Source organism: Callorhinchus milii, unplaced genomic scaffold (genome assembly GCF_018977255.1).
Source record: "Callorhinchus milii isolate IMCB2004 unplaced genomic scaffold, IMCB_Cmil_1.0 Scaffold4, whole genome shotgun sequence".
NCBI lineage: Eukaryota > Metazoa > Chordata > Chondrichthyes > Chimaeriformes > Callorhinchidae > Callorhinchus > Callorhinchus milii.
This window is the reverse complement of record NW_024704745.1, coordinates 69,666,510-69,686,598: the sequence shown is the minus strand read 5'-3', so window position 1 is coordinate 69,686,598 and position 20,089 is coordinate 69,666,510. Positions and strand designations below refer to the sequence as shown.

Below are 20,089 nucleotides of genomic sequence, written 5' to 3'. Positions count from 1 at the left end.
GTCATTTGACGTATTTTGCAAACTTGATAAATAATTTGCCTTTATTTGGAGATGAAAATGTTGGTGCAGCGTGAACTGTCTAATCTTTCACCTCTGAGACCAGGGCTTGAATCCAGCCCACACTGATGGGTTTATATGTTTCTCTCTCTGAAGACTCCAAGGTTCTTGTGTAATTGAGTCTGAATTGTCTTATCCCAATTCTATAGCACAGACTGACAGAGCAGATCTGTCGTTAATTTGGCACCAACTTGGCAATCCCACTCAAAGGGTGATATGGTTCCTGGTGTGGAAAATAAAAAAACACAGTGCTCATTGAACGTTGAGCTCAAACCACAATTTTCCACTACATTCCATCAAGATTTAAAGAGGTATGAATAATGAGGGGTTGGAGACGGAATCCATCTGGCTAGAGATAAAGGATAAAAAAGGATTAACCACACTATTGGGGATGTGCTACAGGCCAACCAACAGTGGAAAAGACATAGAAGAAGCAACATGTAGGCAGATAAGGGAGATGAGGAAAAATAATTATGGGAATTTCAATTATCCTCAGATAAATTGGCAGAGAGAGAGAGTAGGAGGCGAGAAGCGGATGCAGTTTTTGCAATGTGTGAAGGACTCTTTTCTGTCCCAATATGTAGAAACTCCAACAAGAGGAGAAGCGTTGCTTGATCTGGTTATGAGCAATGAACCAAAGCTGGTCAGTGATTTAAATGTAGAGCCCATAATATAATGAGGTTCAAAATGATTATAGAAAAGAAGATAGGCAAGACAAGGACCAAGGTCCTTGGTTGGAAAAATGCTAATTATAATGGTATGAGGAATGAACTAGCTGAGGAACGCTGAAGGGAAAAATTGGCAAACAAAGATCCTGATCAACAATGGAGGATGTTTACGCACAAGATAGAAAAGGTACAGGAGAAATATATTCCAATAAGAGACAAAAGGAGAATTAACTAATAATGGGATGTCATGGATGAATACACAAGTGAAGCACAAAACTGTAGCTAAGGGAGAAAGGATTTGAAAAGTACAGAATAGATAATGGAGAGGAAAACAGGAGTGAATACAGCAAATATATGAAAGAAGTTAAAAAGATGATTAGGAAGGAAAACAGCAAAAAAAAAGTGTTGTATAGATATGCCAGAAATAATAAAATGGTTAAAGTAGGAATAGGATCATTAAGGGGAGAAGTGGATAAGGTCACAGCAGATTATATGGAAATAGTGGGAATACTAAATTAATATTTTGGCTCTAGGAAACTCATAGGAAAATTTAGTAATCCAGAAGGTACACAGTTTAAATCCTAATTGTTAAGATAGGGAGAAGGGTGATATCAAATAAATTACACAGTGTTAAAGAGCACAAGGCATCTGGCCCAGATGGACTGCATCCAAGGATCCTTAGGGAAATTAGGAAGGAGGTAGCTGAGACTCTAGTATATATGTTTAAGAACTCTGCAGAGAAATGAATCGTGTCAGTGGACTGGAGGATGGCCAATGTAATACCTATTTTTTAAAAAGCATGATACAGTTAATCCAGGAAAGTTCAGGCCAGTCAATTTATCTTCAGTTGTGAGCAAGGTATTAGCATCTATAATAAAAAATGAATAACTAGTCATCTGGAGAAGGAGAAAAAAATTAAGAACAGCCAACATGGATTTCCAAAAGGAAGATCATGATTAAAAATTTAAATTCTTCAAAGATTTAACGGATAAAATAGACGAGGGAAATGCAGTGGATGTAGTGTATCTGGATTTCCAGAAGGCCCTATGTTAGTCATTAGCCTCTCATAAAGTGCCACACGGAGGGTTCATGACTAAAATAGAGGCATGTGGAGAGGTAACGGAATGGATTAAACAATGGTTAGGAAATGAAAAGCAAAGAGTTCCGCAGAAATCTATGTTACTATGGCCTCTGTTCACCATAAACATAAATGATTTGGATTCAGGTATAGAAGATGTGGTATAGTGCCGTTAATGTGGGGTAGTTTCCTGGAGTGCTTGGTAAACAATGAATTGTGCAGAGGAGATAAATATGAATAACGAATAGTTTATTAAGCAGCCACACAAAATAAGAATTTGGGTCAGGGTTGATAACCTGTGACTTCTTATGCCTAATGTATATGGGATAGCCGAAAAAACATAGAAAACATATTATTACACCACTGACATGTTTACTAGTATCCAAATCTGGAAGTCTCACCCCTAAAAGTCTGCGGATGCTGGATCCATTAAAATTTTCAAGAATGAGGTGGATAGATTTTTGGTAGGTAAGGCTATCAAGGATACAGGGTAAAGGCGGATAATTGGAGTTGAGGTACAGATCAGCCATGTTCTAATAGAATTGCGGAACAGGCTTGAGGGGATGAATAGCCTGCTCCTGTTCCTGTGTTCCTATATTCCATAGAGAATGACGTGGTTGGAGGACTTTTAGCTGCCACAATGCAAAATATTTTGAAATGTTCTTATTAGTAGATAGTTACTGCTCACACAGAACATGTTGAACCAAATCCCTGAACTGGGGATTGGTAGATGAAAGGGTTATTCAAAATGACTACAATGAGGAGAATGTAACTGATGTCCTCCTTAACCTGACCCCTCATATCTAAAGACTTTCATAGAGAGGTCAAAGGAAGGTAGAGGAAATGAACATTAGTAAAATTGCAGTGATGGACCTAATGTTGTAGCAACATCCACATAAACCACTTTATAGTTCAAGAGAGATGAACAAAGCAATTAACAGATTTGAGAGATAGCACTGCTGGTAAATTATTAGATTCTATTGAAAAAAGCTCCATCACAACTAAGGTTTCTATACCCCACGTCCCAAAGGTTGTGCATTCTGTTAAGGGATACAGTATCATGTGTTTTAAAGTATGGCTTATTCAGTTACTAAACGTTCCAGTGCCCTGTCATTGTAAATCATAATGCAACACTCTTAAGGTTCAAGGTCTGGAACTGCCTGTCACTCAAACTTATACACGACAGACGGAATTAATTTTATCAGCTCTTAGTTGTTTGGCTTGAAGGAGGTGAAACACAGACACTTAGGCGGTGACTGTGTGGTACTCCTTGACCTGGATCATCCCAATTCTCCCTCGCAGGGAGGTCATGCCGATATGAAAGGTCTCATAGGAAGAGTTAGAGGGTAATAAACCAATGGAAAATACATGCATATTAATATGTATTGTAGAATTATTCCGTTATTGTCAAGTTATTAGCATCATGTTAATCATAATCTTAATTAAAACACAAAATCATAAAATCATTATCCTTGAATTTGATACAGCCCCTTATCATGTCATCGATGTGTTCTCAAAGTGCTTCACATGATATACTAGATTTTTTTACTATTAAGTAAAATTTCATTTGAGTATTTTAAATGGATCCACAATAATAAAAAATAATAATAATGATCATTGCATTTGATATAGCCACTAAAGATTATTATTATTATATTATAACACTCGCCCAAATAAAATTGGTCAGTCATTTCATGGCTGTTTGTGAGGCATTGCTGTATGCAAATGACTGTCGAAATTGACTACAAAATACAATCATTACATTTTACAGTAAATCCTGTGAAGCTCTTTCAGAAGTCATCCCAATGTGAAAGGTGCTATATCAAATGGAAGGATTATTATTTTATGTAGGTGAAAAGCAGCCAATTTGACCACAACAATGTTATACAATAACATAAAAAACCATCCACTGAAGTTTAGATAAATTATTTCTTGATCCAGGGATTGTATAACATTTCAGAGAATCAATAATTGTAAATGGAAACCTTGAACCTAATTGAACATGATATTGGGCAAATTAGTTATGCAACAGGATTTAATGATTCATTGTCACCAGCAAATCACCACTTAGCACGACATAAACCATATGAGGCTACACATTCATGGACATAGACAGAACAATAAAATAATTAAATAGCTCCAGAGGGAACTCTTTTTTCCTGTTATTCTACCAATATCATTGTTTCGAATGAAATATTTTCAAAGGGTTGAAACGTTACAGTAATCGCAATTATGTCAATGAATAACTGGCATAGTTGAGTAATCGTACCTGTCACACCAACACAAAAGGAAATGTTCCATTCTTTGAGGAGACAAATAGGATGTTCATCATTGTTTCATCATTACTTCTCCTTTCAGACTTTTAGCACCTTGGTGGTGGCTGAATCGAATGTGTCTGGGGTTTATCATTGTGTGGCTTCAAACAAAGTTGGGAGAGATGAAAGGAACATTAGCTTTTATATCACAGGTAAGAGAGAGAAACCAGATGTAAAGTTGGAATTAATTGCATTTTCTGAATATTTTGGAACAATTTTTCTGGACCACATGTATTTTTTAGTCATAATATAACTAAGCAAAGCATCATTTCTTTCTCCAATTCTCCAAAAAAGTGCCAATTATTTAACTCAAATTTTAACATCTATTTTTATTCTTTTGTATGAATTTGCATCCTTTTGTGAACGTAAATGTAGGATATCCTTGTCTGCGTCATAAACATTTGTGGGTTTGGTATATCTTCACCCACAAAATACACAGGTGACGAGGTGTGATATTGGATGCAAGGATTATTATTATTATAACACAGTGGTCTGGATCTATCATTTCAGACCCCTGCATAAAACATTTTAAATCAGTACTTACACATACATCTCCTTATGTTGCATCACCAAAACAACAACTTGGATTCATATAGCGCTCTTCAGGCAGGGTCTGGCCCTAAGCCAGGGGGAGAGGGAGGGAGAAGGTAACAGTAAGCATGATCGAAAAAGGTCTTTAGGTGGGATTTGAAGTGGAGAAGGAGGGGGCAAGGCAGAGGGATTGAGGGAGAGAATTCCTCAGTTTCGGGGCGTAGTGGCTGAAGGCCCAGCCACCGATGGTGGAGCGGAGGGGACAAGGTACAAACAGGAGGCCGAAGCCGGCTGAGCAGAGGCAGCAGGTGGTGGAGTCTGAGGAAAAGCCCGGGGAGGTTGAGGAGTTCAGCACAGGAGAGAAGACATTGACGGGAGCCAGAGTATGGCTTCCAGTTTGTCAACATTCAGCTGCAGGAAATTTGCACTCATCCAAACCTTGATAATAATAATAATAATAATCCTTGCATTTGATATAGCGCTTTTCACGTCTTCTAGATGTTCCAAAACGCTTCACAGAATATACTGTAAAGTGAATTGACTGTATATTTGTGGGCGAACGCAGCAACCAATTGCGCACAGCTGTGTCCCATAAACAGTCATGGATTGAAAATGACCAATTTATTATTGTTTTATTTTTTGGAGGGATTATTATTTGGCATGTGGAGTAAGGAAACTTGCCCAAGGTTTTGCCCTGCCTGGAATTGAACTCAGGTTTCTCACTTGCAAAGTGAGTGCTCTAACCACTGAACAAGCTGACAGAACATCAGCAGACTGGGAGACGCAGCTGGAGGAGGAGAAGTAGATTTGGGTGTCATCTGCATACATGTGGAAGTTGACCCCATGTTTGCGGACGACATTGCCAAGAGGGAGCACGTAGATAACAACAACTGCTAATTATATTTGTATAGTGCCTAGGAAAAGAAGGAGGCCAAGGAACCCCGCAGGTGACCAGGTGAGAGTGGGAGGAAAAAGCATTTGCCAAGGTATATTGTTGGCAGTTTGTTAAGTATGTGAACCATGCGAGTGCGGTCCCACTAAAGTGGATGAGGGAGGAGAGACAATAGAGGAGGAAGACGTGATCGACTGTGTCTAATGCAGTGGAGTGGTCCAGGAGAATGCGGAAGCAGAGGGAGCCCTGGTCGGAGTGAGGGAGGATGTCATTTGTTGCTTTGATCAGCGCACTCTCTATGCTATGGGCAAGGCGAAAACCAGACTGGAGGGGTTCGAGTAGGCAGTGGAGAGAGAGATGTGACTGAAGTTGATTTGCAACGATGCATTCCAAAACTTTGTCCAGGAGTTGAGTAACCAAAACCCTACTAGCCCTACCAATCTCCCATATAATAGTTCCAAACAGGAGGGGAAACTCCCAAATGATTACACTCACTATCATGCGGTCATGAGATCAATAAGGCTTGATTACACATGGGGCCACAGGCGAGCTAATCCTAACCGCAAAATGTTATGACCATTTATATCAATGAAGACAACATAAAGGTAAAACATTAGCAGATTGATATATTTTGAATACATAAATACCATTCATTGTATGTATGAAGAGCATGAAAATCTGAAAGTTATTATAGAGATGTAAACATATTGGCAATTTAACAGTACATAAAAAATAAAGTCAATGACACTATTTATACTTTCAGCCTCTGTCAAAAAGGCTGAGATGTAAGTTGTACCATCATCAATAGTGCCTGAGGCCATTCCATCTGCAGCCTGCTCCTGTCAAAGGAGGAATAATAACAAAAATAATTTGCATTTATATAGTGCCCTTCATGCGTCTCGGAGTGCTTACATTGGTGCCGTTGTTGAAAGTGCCCATCTGTCTCTGGTAAAAAGACTCTGGGAAATGTGCTATTGTTTCGAGCGCTAGGTGATGCCAAAGGAGTAATTGAGGAGAAGACTTAGAATTGCAAGTGCCATGATGGGGGATTATGGGATCTGCAAAAGTGAGGTGGTTTCATGGGGGAAAGTTGATACCTGTAAAACCTGAATTTTGATCAGCGGGAATACGAAGAGATCAAGAAATACGATTTGGGAATCTTGTTGTTCAGACTTTTTGAAGCAAAATGGGATGAGATTTTTCTCAAGTTCCAGAAACCTGTTTCCCAAATAAACCACCAGCTCAGGTAAGAAAAGGAACTGAATAAAATCAACATCTGTGTAAGTTCCTCCTCATTTCTTGTTGCGTGGTGGAAAATTCCTAGAGAAATCAGTGCAAATGATAGACAAAGGATTCAGTCATGCTCTCTTATTAATAATAATAATATTCCTTGCATTTGATATACCACCTTATCACGTCTTTGAGACGTCTCAAAGGGCTTCACGGAATATATTGTAAAGTGAATTGACCTCATATTTTGTGGCGAAATGCGGCAGCCAATTGTGCATAGCAGTGTCCCACAAACAGTCCTGGATTGAGTGATCATTTTATTATTTGTTTTTAAGGAATTCTTACCCTCGGAAAAACAATCTGCCAATTGACTAACAATCGGGTTCCTACTTACTGCTAAGTAAACAGAGGAGTATAGAGTATTACCATATTAGAAGAGAACAGATCAGCAAAAACTACCACGAAGAAACATGGATCTAAGTCAATGAGACTCCTTCATTTTTTTTCTTAAGTTTAGGTCACTTTGGCCTCTCTATTTTCTTGACCAAGATGAGATCCCTTTATACGTGCTATTCTCCTTGATGAGGAGCACTCGACAGTCCATCCTGTGAGCATCTGATACTATCAATGTTGCTGCTTGATCGACTGCCCAGGAGGCATGTTGGAATGATGTCGGAAGGGACTCCTCCCTGTCAGTTTTCCCTTCCTCCCTCAGATGAATTAGCCAAGAGTGGAAACTGCTCCCAACAGGAAGCCCAAGTGCAAACGTCAATTGAAACTGGAGTACAAACTCGGCTTTCCAGTTGAAAGTCCAATGTTCTGGTGCTATAGCTATTAAGAATCTCCTGTTACTTTAATAACACTGTCAATTTGGGAGCACTGACCAAAGAGGTTATCTATCAGAACACACAAGACCTAATAAAATCATTAATTTCCTTCTGACTTATCTAATATACAAATAATCCTACATAATTCTATCCCTAGCCATCAATTGATTTCTTTGCCAAGTAGCAATCTAATTCCCTCTTGGATTTGTTGACAAAATTTATCTTGTGGGTAGTCCTTTCCATATATTCACCACTCTGTACAGAGTGATTAAATCTAAAGTGTTCACCGCTTCAGAACTTGAACCTGTGTCCCCTCGTTGTAGTTTGTGGCTCTCTTAAACATCTTCTTAGGTTTCAGTTTATCTAGGCTCTTCAAGATTTGGAGTGTTTCAATAAGATCACCTTATTGGTAATTGTAAAAAGCTCCTTGTTGTGTCACTTGCATTCTTTTTTAAGAAATACCATTAAGAAATGCCACAAATTAGACCCAATATTTTTTGGATGTTAGGCCTTCATTATGGATGAAGTTATAACCCACTCCAGCTATGCCAAATGGTACTTGTGATGGGAAGGAAGGAGGTTAAAGACTGTTGACTACTCAAGAGACACAATGAATAGGAAGGAAGGGTGCCATTTAAATGCAAGGACAACATCTAGAAACCGTTTGTTTGTGATAAGTGATTAGCAACCAGTCTTGTTTGCTTAAATAACAGTAATATTAAATAATTGGTTGATTTAAAATGCATAATCGGTAAAGTACACTACCATCAACAATCAGATTCCCACTACCTGTTGTAAAACTCTAACCTTGCAATATTAAAGCAAGTTCAAATAAGACAAGAACAGGTTGTTTGGAAAAGGCTAGGCTATAATGCAAAACATGAATTGTTTGATTTAGGGATTAGTAAAATATGTAGATTGGTATGTGTGTTTATATTGTACTTCATTTAGTTATTTGGGTTCTTGATATAAGGTTAATCACCATTATATTTCATGACGGATGGACCAATAGAACTCAGCAGCAACTGATTGTCCATAGCTTAGTAGACCCAAGTTTCATTTGCACACAACCTCAATTTATGGAATCTTGTTTAGATGGTTTCACCTGACCGTGATTGTATTTTGTCTTTCTCCCTCCCACATAACAATCTGATACAACACTGGTCTCTTGGCATGGGATTGAGGGAAGAATTACATTTTTATATAGCGTCTTTTTAATGCATTTTATTATTATCATTGAAGCATCTGAATTTCAATATACATTCATCAAATACTGAACTGCAAATTTACTCTCTATATGTAGCATTTTAGAGCACCCTGAATTTGACAAATTCTTAAATTCAGTCTCAACTTTGAAGCAGTTTTCTTTTAAAAGAAAATCAGAAAACATATTTCAACAACAATAACAATTTACATTTGTATAGGGCCACTCCTATCAGGATGACATCTCAAAGTGTTTCTTTCACAGCTGCTTTCAAAAGAACATACAACAAATCTGCATCAAGATTAAGGGTGCATTTAATTACTCGCCAAATTCTGGATGCTTTAAAAATGCTACATAAAGAGAGCAAATCTTAACCCAGGTGGAATTCTCTCCAATATAAGATCAAATCCCTGATGTGGGAAACCACTACACATCTGTCTAATACAGAGGCATTATTTTAAAGGAGTGTGTTATTCAAAGGAATCAAATTAACAATGAATAATTTTTGTGAGGAAGAAAATACAAATAAAACACTTACCAATTTGCTTGGACGTTCCGTACATTTGTAAAATAGTTGCTAATGCTGAATTGGTAGCATTATCGCCTCTGAGTCAGCAAGTGGTGTGTTCAAGGCCACCACCAGGATGTGAATTTCATAATGTAGGTTAATATTGCAGTGTATTAAACAAGAGGTCAGACAAGAGACATTCGACTCATTTGATCTCATCCTTCCAGAAACCCTACCCTACTGAACTCCCATTCGAACATCAAGCCGTTTTTTAAATGACCCCAGTGTTCTGGTCTCAGATGTCTTTCCTGGTAACCCATTCCAAGTCACTTATTACCCTCTGAAGAAAGAAAAACATTCTGGTGTCTGTTCTGAAATTGCCCTTCAGAATCCTGAACTCATGTCCTCTTGCTCCGCTGCTTCTGAAAACTTTGCAAATAACAGGTAAATAGATCAGGTCTCTCCAATGGCCTATTGGATAAAGACATTGGCTGGTGAACAATAGGCCACATAACACAAAGTTACTCTATGCCTGGGTCTATGAGTCGGGCAGCTTTCAGTTAGACATTTACAATTTCCTTGTCTCAGGGTTAGGGAGGAGAAAATCAGCCAAGATTCCTGATCACTATCTAATAGTGATGGAAATACTCCTGATGTTGGCTTACTTCTCTTGGCTGTAATGTCTACTCTGCCCTCCCATTGTTAAATAGCTCTCTGAAACTGGTTATCTCAGCTCACACATTTTTAATGTCTGATTTATATTTTAGAATTTTATTCACAGTCCAAACCTTTGAGCTCAAAGTGACACTCAAGTGCCAGAAGTGCTGTCCTTTGGATATTAACTCGAGCCCCCTCTATCTGTACAGGTGGATACCAACAATTGTTGTATTTGTTAAAGATCCCATGACACTATTCCAAAAAAGAATAGTTTCCTGGCCAAAAAGCCCCCAGATAAATAGATAATGGGAGAGTATTGCAATGTTCAAAGTGCTATCCTTCAAATGAGATATTAAACGAAGGTCCCATCTGCCCATCTTCAGGTGGACATTAAAGATTCAATGGCTGTTTGTAGATCTTGCCATGTGCAAAACGGCTATTGCATTTGTCTACAATATACAGGCACTATAATTGACAATGAATACTTTTAAGTGCTTCGAGAGATTTCAGGATATAAGAAGCTATAAAGAGTAAGTTGTTTTTCTTATGTCCAGAAATTGTGGCGCACCAACTATCATAGTAGATATACCATAAAGTGAAGATTATTATCTTATTATCATCACATATTATCAGCATGTATTCACTATTGACATAATTATTTTTAAAGCAAGCTAAGCATGGCCTTCTTTTTAATTAATCACTAAAATATTATCATTGGTGGTGACCTTGTGTTAAATTGCAGATCTGCTACTTGCTGATTTGAAGATGCATTTAACCTGGGTCCTGCTTGCTTTCTGTGTCCTTCACCTCGTGCTGAATTGGCACTACATGCTTTCATTTCCAGATTTGTGGTATAATGTGCAATAAGTGGAGGTTACTGCCTCTGCATTTATCTCAAACCAACATGTCTCCGTACGCCCAACCCAAAGACATTACTCTTTAGTAAAGGGAAATAGGGAGCATGTTTTTTCTGCATAACAGAGAGATCTACCCTGGAACATAAAAAGATAGTAGAAGAAGACTAAGTAACATTATTATCAGATATTCTCAAAATGAAGTCATTTTTTGTTATTTCTATTTAAATTTTCCCTCTTCTTTCATCAAAATACACATTTTGACTTTCCTTTAACTTTTATATCACATTCCCATTCCACATGCTAAATGAGTACACACATGATCTGCTCCAAAACCTCTGCATGTATGTTGCTAAGATGAAACATCAATTTGGCTCAGTTGGTAGAACTTTCATCTCTGGGTCAGATTATTATGAATCTCAAGCCTCACATTGGGTCTTGAGCTCATGCTAAATGCTGATGTTCTTGTCTAATATGAAGGTAGAGCAACATTACCTGACTGCTGTCCTTCAAATGAGATGTTAAACTGAGGTCTCATCTGTTTGTCCTTAAGATAAACAGTAAAGATGCCTTGGCAACAAGGTAGTTCCTCCCAGTGTCATGATCTGGCCTAATGTTGGAGAACTTCAGTGCAAAAACACACAAAATAATGGTTCCAGGTGTGTAACCATGGTATGATGCATTGATGCTGAAACATACAAACTAATGGAACCAGAAAACCTGTGGTTTGGTACTCAAACACATAGACTAATGTTTCTAGATAACTTAATTATTCACTTCGTGCCTATCTGTGCTTGACTACCACATTTGCCTACAAAATCATTCATTCAACAGCACTTGACTATAATTTTGTAAAATGTTTTGAGACACTGCCAAATAATAAGATGCCATAAAAATGAAAGAATGTGTTTCCTACTCTATGAGGTAAAATGATTTAGACATAGGGAAACAGGAACAGTAACAGACCATTCAGCCCAATGAGCCTGCTTTATCAGTTTATCAGATCTGACAGATCTTTCAACAACAATAATTTTCATTAATATAGTGCCTTTCACACAGGTTGGCATCTTGGAGCTTAACAATGACATAGTTTGTCGTTGAGTGGGGGAGAAAAGGAGGTGACCGTAAGAACGGTCAAAGAGGAAAGCCTGGAGGTGAGAACTGAAGTAGGCAAAGAGGGGGCAAGGCAGAAGGATTGAAGCAGTTTCAATCTCAATGCCCTGCGCTTTCGCCACATCCCTCAATACTGCGGTGGAACATGGAATGTATTACATTTGTAACAAATACTCGATGGACACAATGGCGTGGGTGATGTCTATGACTGGGTGGGTTTTGCAAGAACTTAATGGTTTCTTCTTACAACACCACCCATCCATTCTGTGGGTCAGTGCTTCTACTGGATAACTAATAAGCGCTCTGAGATGCTACCCTGCGTGGAGGGCGCTATATAAGTGTTGTTGTTGTCGTTGTAATAAATAATTATAAGTATCTGGTATTGAATCAATTGAACAGTTACAATCTGGTATAAAAAATAGTCATTTAAATAGTGTGAGTTCCATTATTCTGTGGGTTGGAATGTTTTGAAGTTAAAATGCAGAGATAACCCCACAAACCGCCGGGCAATTGGAACGACTGACTGTTTCTTATTCACATATAGAATAGGTTACAGATCTCGTCACTAAAGTATGAGATATTCTCTGCAGTGTATCATTTGTTCTCACAGTAAGAATCACATCACACAGAGCCAGGTCTCTGCTGCTATTTCACAGCCCTGGTTCTCTGCTGGCACTCAGCATGACTGAGGGTGTGTTAGTAATTACCACGGGTGAGACAGGAACAGAGCTGCCTTATCTCAGAGATTTCCCAGTGTCACTGAATGCATTTTGTTTTGAGATTCCTGATGGTGCTTGGCAAAGATAAACAATATCTTCCATCAGGAAACCTGTGAGCTATTTCAGAGGAAGTTTCAAATCACTTAAGTAAATAAATCCCCTTTAAATTATTTCAAAGTGTGTTAGTTTGGAGGAAGATTGTAAAAAGCAGTAAAGCTATTGTTTTTGCACCAGTGAATCATATCTTACAGTCAACATTGGTGAATGAACCAGACATACAATATGTAGCTCCACACATTGATCACTATGCTTGGTGTTCTTGATATTTCAAAGTGTGTTAGTTTGAAGGAAGATTGCAAAAAACAGTAGGCGTCTATCTAAAAATTACATAGTTACTACACTTTACAGTACATCCTGTGAAGAACTTTGAGACAATCTCCTGATGGGGAAGTCATTATATCAGATGCAAGGATTATTATTTCATTCAACCTTTCGAAGACTTAGATTAGATTTCTGAACTTCACCTCCAAAGAAAAATGCAACATAGAAACAAGAGGTATTCCTCATTCTGAATCTTATTGAATGAGTTTGGATAAAACTCTACAGCGTTAGTTTACCATGTTAAAGATCTGCTACATGTGGAGTCCTGTAGCTAAGTGGTTAGAACACTCGCCGGGCATTGCAAAACGTTGGGCAAGTTTCCTTATTCCACATGCCTCTGTTCACGTAGCAGTAAGTAGAATTAGTCGATTGTCGGATCGTTTTTCTGGGGGTAATAATCCCTTTAAAAAAATGCAGTCACTCAATCCAAGACGGTTTGTGGGACACTGCTGTGAGCAATTGGCTGCCACGTTTCGCCCACGGTCAATTCACTTTGCAGTATATTCTGTGAAGTGTTTTGAAATGTTGCAAAGGATTATTATCTTATATTATCCTGGGAACTTGGAATTTATTTTGTCTGCACGCTACCTGCAAACAATTACCTTATTTTGCCTTGTATTATTGTGTGCTTGCATTGGGTAAACTTTGTTGGTTCAATTTCTTGGTTCTACAATTTATAATAATAATAATACTTATATTTAGTATTACGCCTTTTATATCAGAAAAGGATCTCAGTTGATTGAATATTTCCATGCATTGGTCAGCATTTTCAAATGATGATGGATTTGTCTATCTTTTCTTCACACAGTAAATGCAGAAACTCAGATTTGCAATCACTGTTTGTTGTGATATGTTTAGGATTTTACTGATCCCAACTACATGCTACAATGGGACTCTCCTGTAGCAATTATTTTCTTACTCTCCCATTATAAAGGGAAAATATGGCATGTTCTATTATCACCAGTGATATTATCACATTATACATTTCCCCTCCCCTGTGATCCAATGACAGAATCTCAGTGCACCAGCCCACTTACTCTGAGTGCAGTTTGAAGCAGAACACAACAATATAAATTGTCCTGTTCTGCTGAAAACTTCTGTTTCTATGTTTTAATCATTAAGATTTGGGCATTTAAAACAATCCATTCCAAGGGATGGCATGCATTTGGACATCTAATGACATTAGTGTAAATTATGTGGAGCCCCATTAAACACGGTAATTGGGTTCCATAAAATTCCAACCAACACTATAATGGGGCATAATCACCAGGCAATGCTTCCACTTTCACAACATGAAAGATATAACACCGGCTTGTTTGGGGAAGCCAAAATGAACTGGGTGACAAATAAAAATCATTAATTCAGAGCAGACAAAGGATGAATCCTAGAAATTCTCTGCTCTGTGTTGTTCAGTATTGTACCAGACAAGACACTCACCAACTGGTCTACTCAGCAAGCCATCCATTTTGATTCCTAATTCAATAACACTAATGTCAAACAAAACAGACTTGTTTACTTGACTCTGCATTTCTTCTCAATCTTTGTAGATATACCCAATGAATTTGGATTTGACGTTGGCACAGAACAAGATGTAGTCCCCACTGAAGGAGATGACCTGACCCTATTCTGCCGGGCAAATCAATTTTTATACTCCAAAATTGCTTGCCGATTTCTGAGTGAGGACAACCGTACTGCATTTCAGCTCAGCAGCCCAAATCAAGTAAAGACTGGACTGTATTCAATTGCTTTGTACTTTACCATCAAGAATGTCTCTCAGGATCAGTCTGGAATCTATGAATGTACAGCCAGGAACATTATCACTCAGGAGATTGTCCATCAGAAGAAACATGTCTACGTTGAAGGTGAGCATCAGACAATGTGAGTTGTTCCTTTGATCATAAATGGGATGTAAAATCAAATGAAGAGGTTTGATATGAATCGCAATAGTAAGACTATTACGAAATATTAAAGGATTTGTGGAGCGAGCAGAAGAATAATGTTAGATAGTGTTATGGTCTTTAAGATTCTGAAGGGAATAGATAATGTAGATAGATAATTTATCTTATACTGAACAGAAGAACCAGAGGACGCAGCCAGCAATTGAAGAGGGGTAAATTCAGAACAAATCTGCGGAAACACTACTTCATTGAGCGAGTAGTAAACTTATGGAACAGACTCCCTAGGGAGACGGTGGAGCAGAAAATGCTGTTTGTTTCAAGAACAAATTAGATAGACTTTTGCTTAAAAGAAATATCTCAGGATACAGAATATAGTTTCAGACATAACATGTCAAGCAACTGCCAGGATGGTGGAAGGAGAACTCGATGGACCTTGGTCCTTCACCTAGCAAATTCTTATATTTTTAGATTAGATGGAAAAACACGAATGCAGACTTGATGACTAAAATGGCTTACTTTTGTACTGTATTTTTCATTGTTTTTACTGTAACATTATATGATCCTCAGACTTTTTTTGGTTGATGGTCATTGGTCAATGAGGATCTGACACATGTGGAAACCCATTACCATGTTTAAGAGTATCCAAACCACCACCACCACCATCAACTTGCAGTTATATAGCGCCCTTCACGAGGGTAGAGTCCCAGAGCAAACCAAGCTGAAAATTCCATGCATCCCACCTACACATGGAAATCCCAGAGATAGATTGTTGGAATGGAATGGGCACTCTCTCCCTGGAGGGACATATCCTGTTTACCTAATTCCTGATATTATTAGGTGCAGATTGGTAAGAGCCAAGGCTTGGGGACTCCAAAGTGTGTTTTGGGTACTGCTGGAGTATAACCAGTTAAAACCGCATAGCTTGCCATTATTATGACTGTTTGGCAAAATTTCCCACTTGTTGTCCAGCTAGGATCACCCTACTGAGTAGGACTTTGGCTTGCCGAGTTAACAGGAGCTGAGTGGGATGATTCCCTGGGCCCAGTGACTGGTCTGCCCTTCACAGAAGATTGTGTACAACTCTTCTGATGTTTCAGTGGCTAAGGACACTTGCTGATCCAGACCCAAGTCTTTGTTCTGTAGCAAATTAAAATCTGCTTTCATCTATACTGAGTGATTCACATTAAAAGTGGATTAGAGGATTGATATGGGGTTGTATTTATCAGCACTGGGGCTCGAGACATTGGCAGTGCAGTACAATAACCTACTTGTAAATATTTTGGTACATGTTCTCTTTTGTTATGGGTTATGTAAACTCTTCATGGAAAATGGAACAATAGCCGCATTATGCACATTCTGCTTTGTAAGGTATCAAAGGCAGATATTGCTGAGGAGGAGGGGTGATTAACACAGCAAGAGAGTAAATAAAATGGAGTTTTAAAGGGTCCAAGTTAAGCTTTTTAAAAAAGTAACAAACCCAAATAGATGATGTTTGAAAAGGTGAAAAAGTGCTCTGGGATGCTACCCTGTGTGATGGGCGCTACGTAAATGCAAATAGTTGTTCTTAGAGTTTTCTTAGAGTATGAGCATACTCCAGTGAAACAAGCAATGAAGTGTAAGATTACAAACATTGCTTCAACCCCACCCCCAACTCTCACTTTGTTTGGCTCCTTCTCTATCTCTTTAAAGCACTTGGAGACATCCCCCTATGATCATGAAAGGTGCTATATCAATGCAAGTTCTTGCTGAACATAACAATCAATTGGACCAATGCAAAATCAACATATCTCTAAATTATTTGTGACATCTAAGGTGCAAATTGTTGCCTTTGATTTTTTTTATCGTTATTATTTTTGAACAGCACAGGTGAGGAATGCATGTTGTAATCTTTCAGATGCATGTTATATATTTTTTAATTTTTCCTTGTAATTCCTATTTTCTGCCTATGGGGGTACACTTTCACATGTACTGGATATCTTCATTAACTAACCTCAGTTGCCACTATTTTTGTGATTTCCTTGACCGTGGGTGCTGGCAAGCTATCTGAGCGGGACCATCACAGATCAGTCAAATATCAACCCCAAGTGGGGCTCGAAATTTTTCATTGTCTTAACATTAAGACATTACGGCATTAAAATTCAAGATCGTGCAAAACTTTAGACGATTCTTTAAATTTAATCTTAATCCAGTTTTCTGCAATTCTTATTATAAGACAATCGAAATTGACCCACAAATCAAGACTGGATTTAAGATATTCTAAAACTCTACAAAATCTTACATTTTAAGACAATGATATTAATGCTAAGACCATTAGAATTTCAGGTTGGCCACACAGTTTTCAAAATAGCTGTTTACTAATTGAAATGTGCATGCCATTATCGGTGCCTGTCACAAAACGAAAGTTGCAGAGAATTAGGATCAGTTTTTAAACTCACCCTTGACTGCTGCCTAGTCCAATCTTTTTGTACAAATGGTGAGTGTTGGTAACATCACTGAGAGCTGCACTGAAACATTACTGATTCTAATAGTATGGGGGAGCTATAGTCCAGAGACCCAGCACTGCCTCAATCTCAGCAATTCCTCTTTATTCAACCTTTTCCCTCTCTGCAAACTCAGAAGCTTTTCTGCAATTTCAGCTTCAAATGAGTTGAAAAGCATTTGATAGGAAAACTGCAGTGTGAATAGTCTCAACAGCAGAACAAAACCCCTTGGGATGTGAAGTGTGTCTCCTGCAGGAGCCCCATTCACTCATGTAACCTAGATGCTAACCTGAGATCACTTCAGAGCCATATTCTCTTTGGTTAGACATACATGGGACAGGAAGAACTTTTTGTCCCAAGGTGCTTTTACCAGCATCAAATGCAGACAGATTTCACATTGTGTCACTTGGTAACACTCTCACTTCTGTGTCATGGTTGTGGGTCAAACACTATATCAGGACTTTGAGCTCATAGCTGTGGTTGCCAATATATTTTTCTTTATTCATCTTTATTTATTTAAGGTCGTGCCATGAGTACTGTAGCTTGATAGCTACTGAAACCAGGTATTGATTTGGCTCAGACTTATAATAAATAATAATAATCCTTGCATTTGATATAACGCTTTTCAAGACTTCTCGACGTCTCAAAGCGCTTCACAGAATATGCTGTAAAGTGAATTGACCGTACATTTGTGGGCGAAACGCGGCAGCCAATTGCGCACAGCAGTGTCCCACAGACAGTCGTGGATTGAAAATGACCAATTTATTGTTTTTTGTTTTGAGGGATTATTATTAGGCATGTGGAGTAAGCAAACTTGCCCAAGGTTTCACCCTGTCTGGAATTGAACCCAGGTATCTCGCTTGCAAGGCGAGTGCTCTAACCACTGAGCTACAGGGCTCCATTGCCTGGCCTGGTGCGAGTGTTTGACGGGCCACTTCTTTACACCTCCCCATGGGTCAAAAGTGCACTTGGCATGACATCTTTCACATTGGGAGGATGTCTCAAAGCACTTCATAGAATTGGTTGTGAAGTGTAATGCCTGTGTATTTTTTTTTCCAGTTTTGGGCACAGTAAAATCCCACAAACAGCCTTGGAGCAAATAAGCAATTTTGTAGGACAACAAATTGACAATGTCTAATGATGTATTGGTCAGAATTCAAATTGTAGGCACCTTTTACATTGTGTGCTGGAAATCATGTCCCCAATACCTTCTCTTCTTGCCTGATTCTGATTGGCAGTGTGAAAGTGAGGGGAAAAAAAACTTTTGCAGCTTTGAAATGAAATCCTTCACTGGCACGTAGCGAGGCACTTTCCATAAAAAAACTAGCTGCTGGAGAAAGACAGAGAGAGAGAGAGAGAGAGAGGCAGAGAAAGAGACGAGGAACCAGACTGACAAAATCCAAACAGTTTCTCGTGCTTGTGAACTTCTGAGCGGAATTCCTCCTTCAAAAAGTGGCACAATGTCCTGAAAATGAACTTATCGTTCACATGGGAATAGCTTTTGTTGTTTGTAGAAAGTAAACAATGGAGCTTCCCCCCTCGATACCAGTTTCACAGAAAATCTAATCATTTAAGAACAAATCAGAGTAATTGTAAAATGTTCTGGACTAAGGATGGAAAAGTGTTTAATTGTATTAGCAGTACAGTTGTATCACCTAAAGCAATGGAATATACCAGCCAATATTTACTGCATGTTTAATATTCAAAACAGAAAATGCTGCAAATGAACAGCCCATCAATCAGCATCTCTTTAGGGCTGAAGATTCTCATGTTCTTATGCTTAGGTCGTTACTCATATTTTACAATAGTGAATGGCAATAAAAATCCTACAGATATAATCAGTATTGAATTGCATGAGTTAGTATTCAACAATCATTTGCAGGTAAATACTTTTTTTACTGGTGCAAATAATTGAAGTAAATACAGTATTCATGTACTATATTTTCTCACCTTGAGAAAATAAATATTGCACCGGGGAATCTATTGTTGCTGAATTGTGTCACTTCAGTTTGAGACAAAAACACTTTTTATCTCTTCCATAACGTTTGATGCCTCCTGCTACTGTCGCTAACTGGGTAAATTTACTCAAGGGAGTTACTACATTTCACTTCCATACAGAAAGGAAATTGACAAAAAGTAGAACTGCGTCGTACAAGTGTCCTGGGACCTGTAATATACTCTTCATTTTACTGTGCTTTGGTTTTCTGGATCTGCCAGATATGACTTTCTATTGGCACTATTTAATGCTGTGTGTCGTTGTGCTATCATTAGTCCCTTTGAAATCAGCTGTCATCATTCAATAGTGGTCCATGTAGGATAATAGTCCATGCATTTGATATTGCGCTGCATCATGTTGTTGAGACTTTTCAAATCACTTCACAGGATTTACTGTGAAGTTAGCAATTGTATATTTGTAGGCAAACTCAGCAGCCAATTTGTGGACAGCAATGTCTCACAAACAGCTATGAAGTTAATGACCAATTTTGTGTAGGGTTTTGTTCGCAAGGACACTGGGAGAAACTCTATTCGAAACAAAATGATTATTACTATGTTTAAAAAGACTGCGCCATAGGCTGCAGTGAAATATCATATCCTTTGTCACTAATAAGGTTCACCATAGTAATTCATTGTCTACATTCAGTTCTGATCTATTTGTTAAGCATTGATATGTAGAGAT

The 20,089-nt window shown here is 38.3% G+C and overlaps 1 protein-coding gene across 1 annotated transcript in view; it reads left to right on the top strand.

Moving 5' to 3' along the window:
* flt1 (fms related receptor tyrosine kinase 1) overlaps positions 1–20,089 on the top strand; it is a 122,026-nt gene that overhangs the window by 66,955 nt on the left and 34,982 nt on the right. The window contains exons 12-13 of the mRNA XM_007900604.2: positions 4,162–4,270; positions 14,582–14,896. Of these exons, the coding sequence (XP_007898795.2) occupies positions 4,162–4,270; positions 14,582–14,896 (424 nt within the window). The remainder of the gene's footprint in view (positions 1–4,161; positions 4,271–14,581; positions 14,897–20,089) is intronic.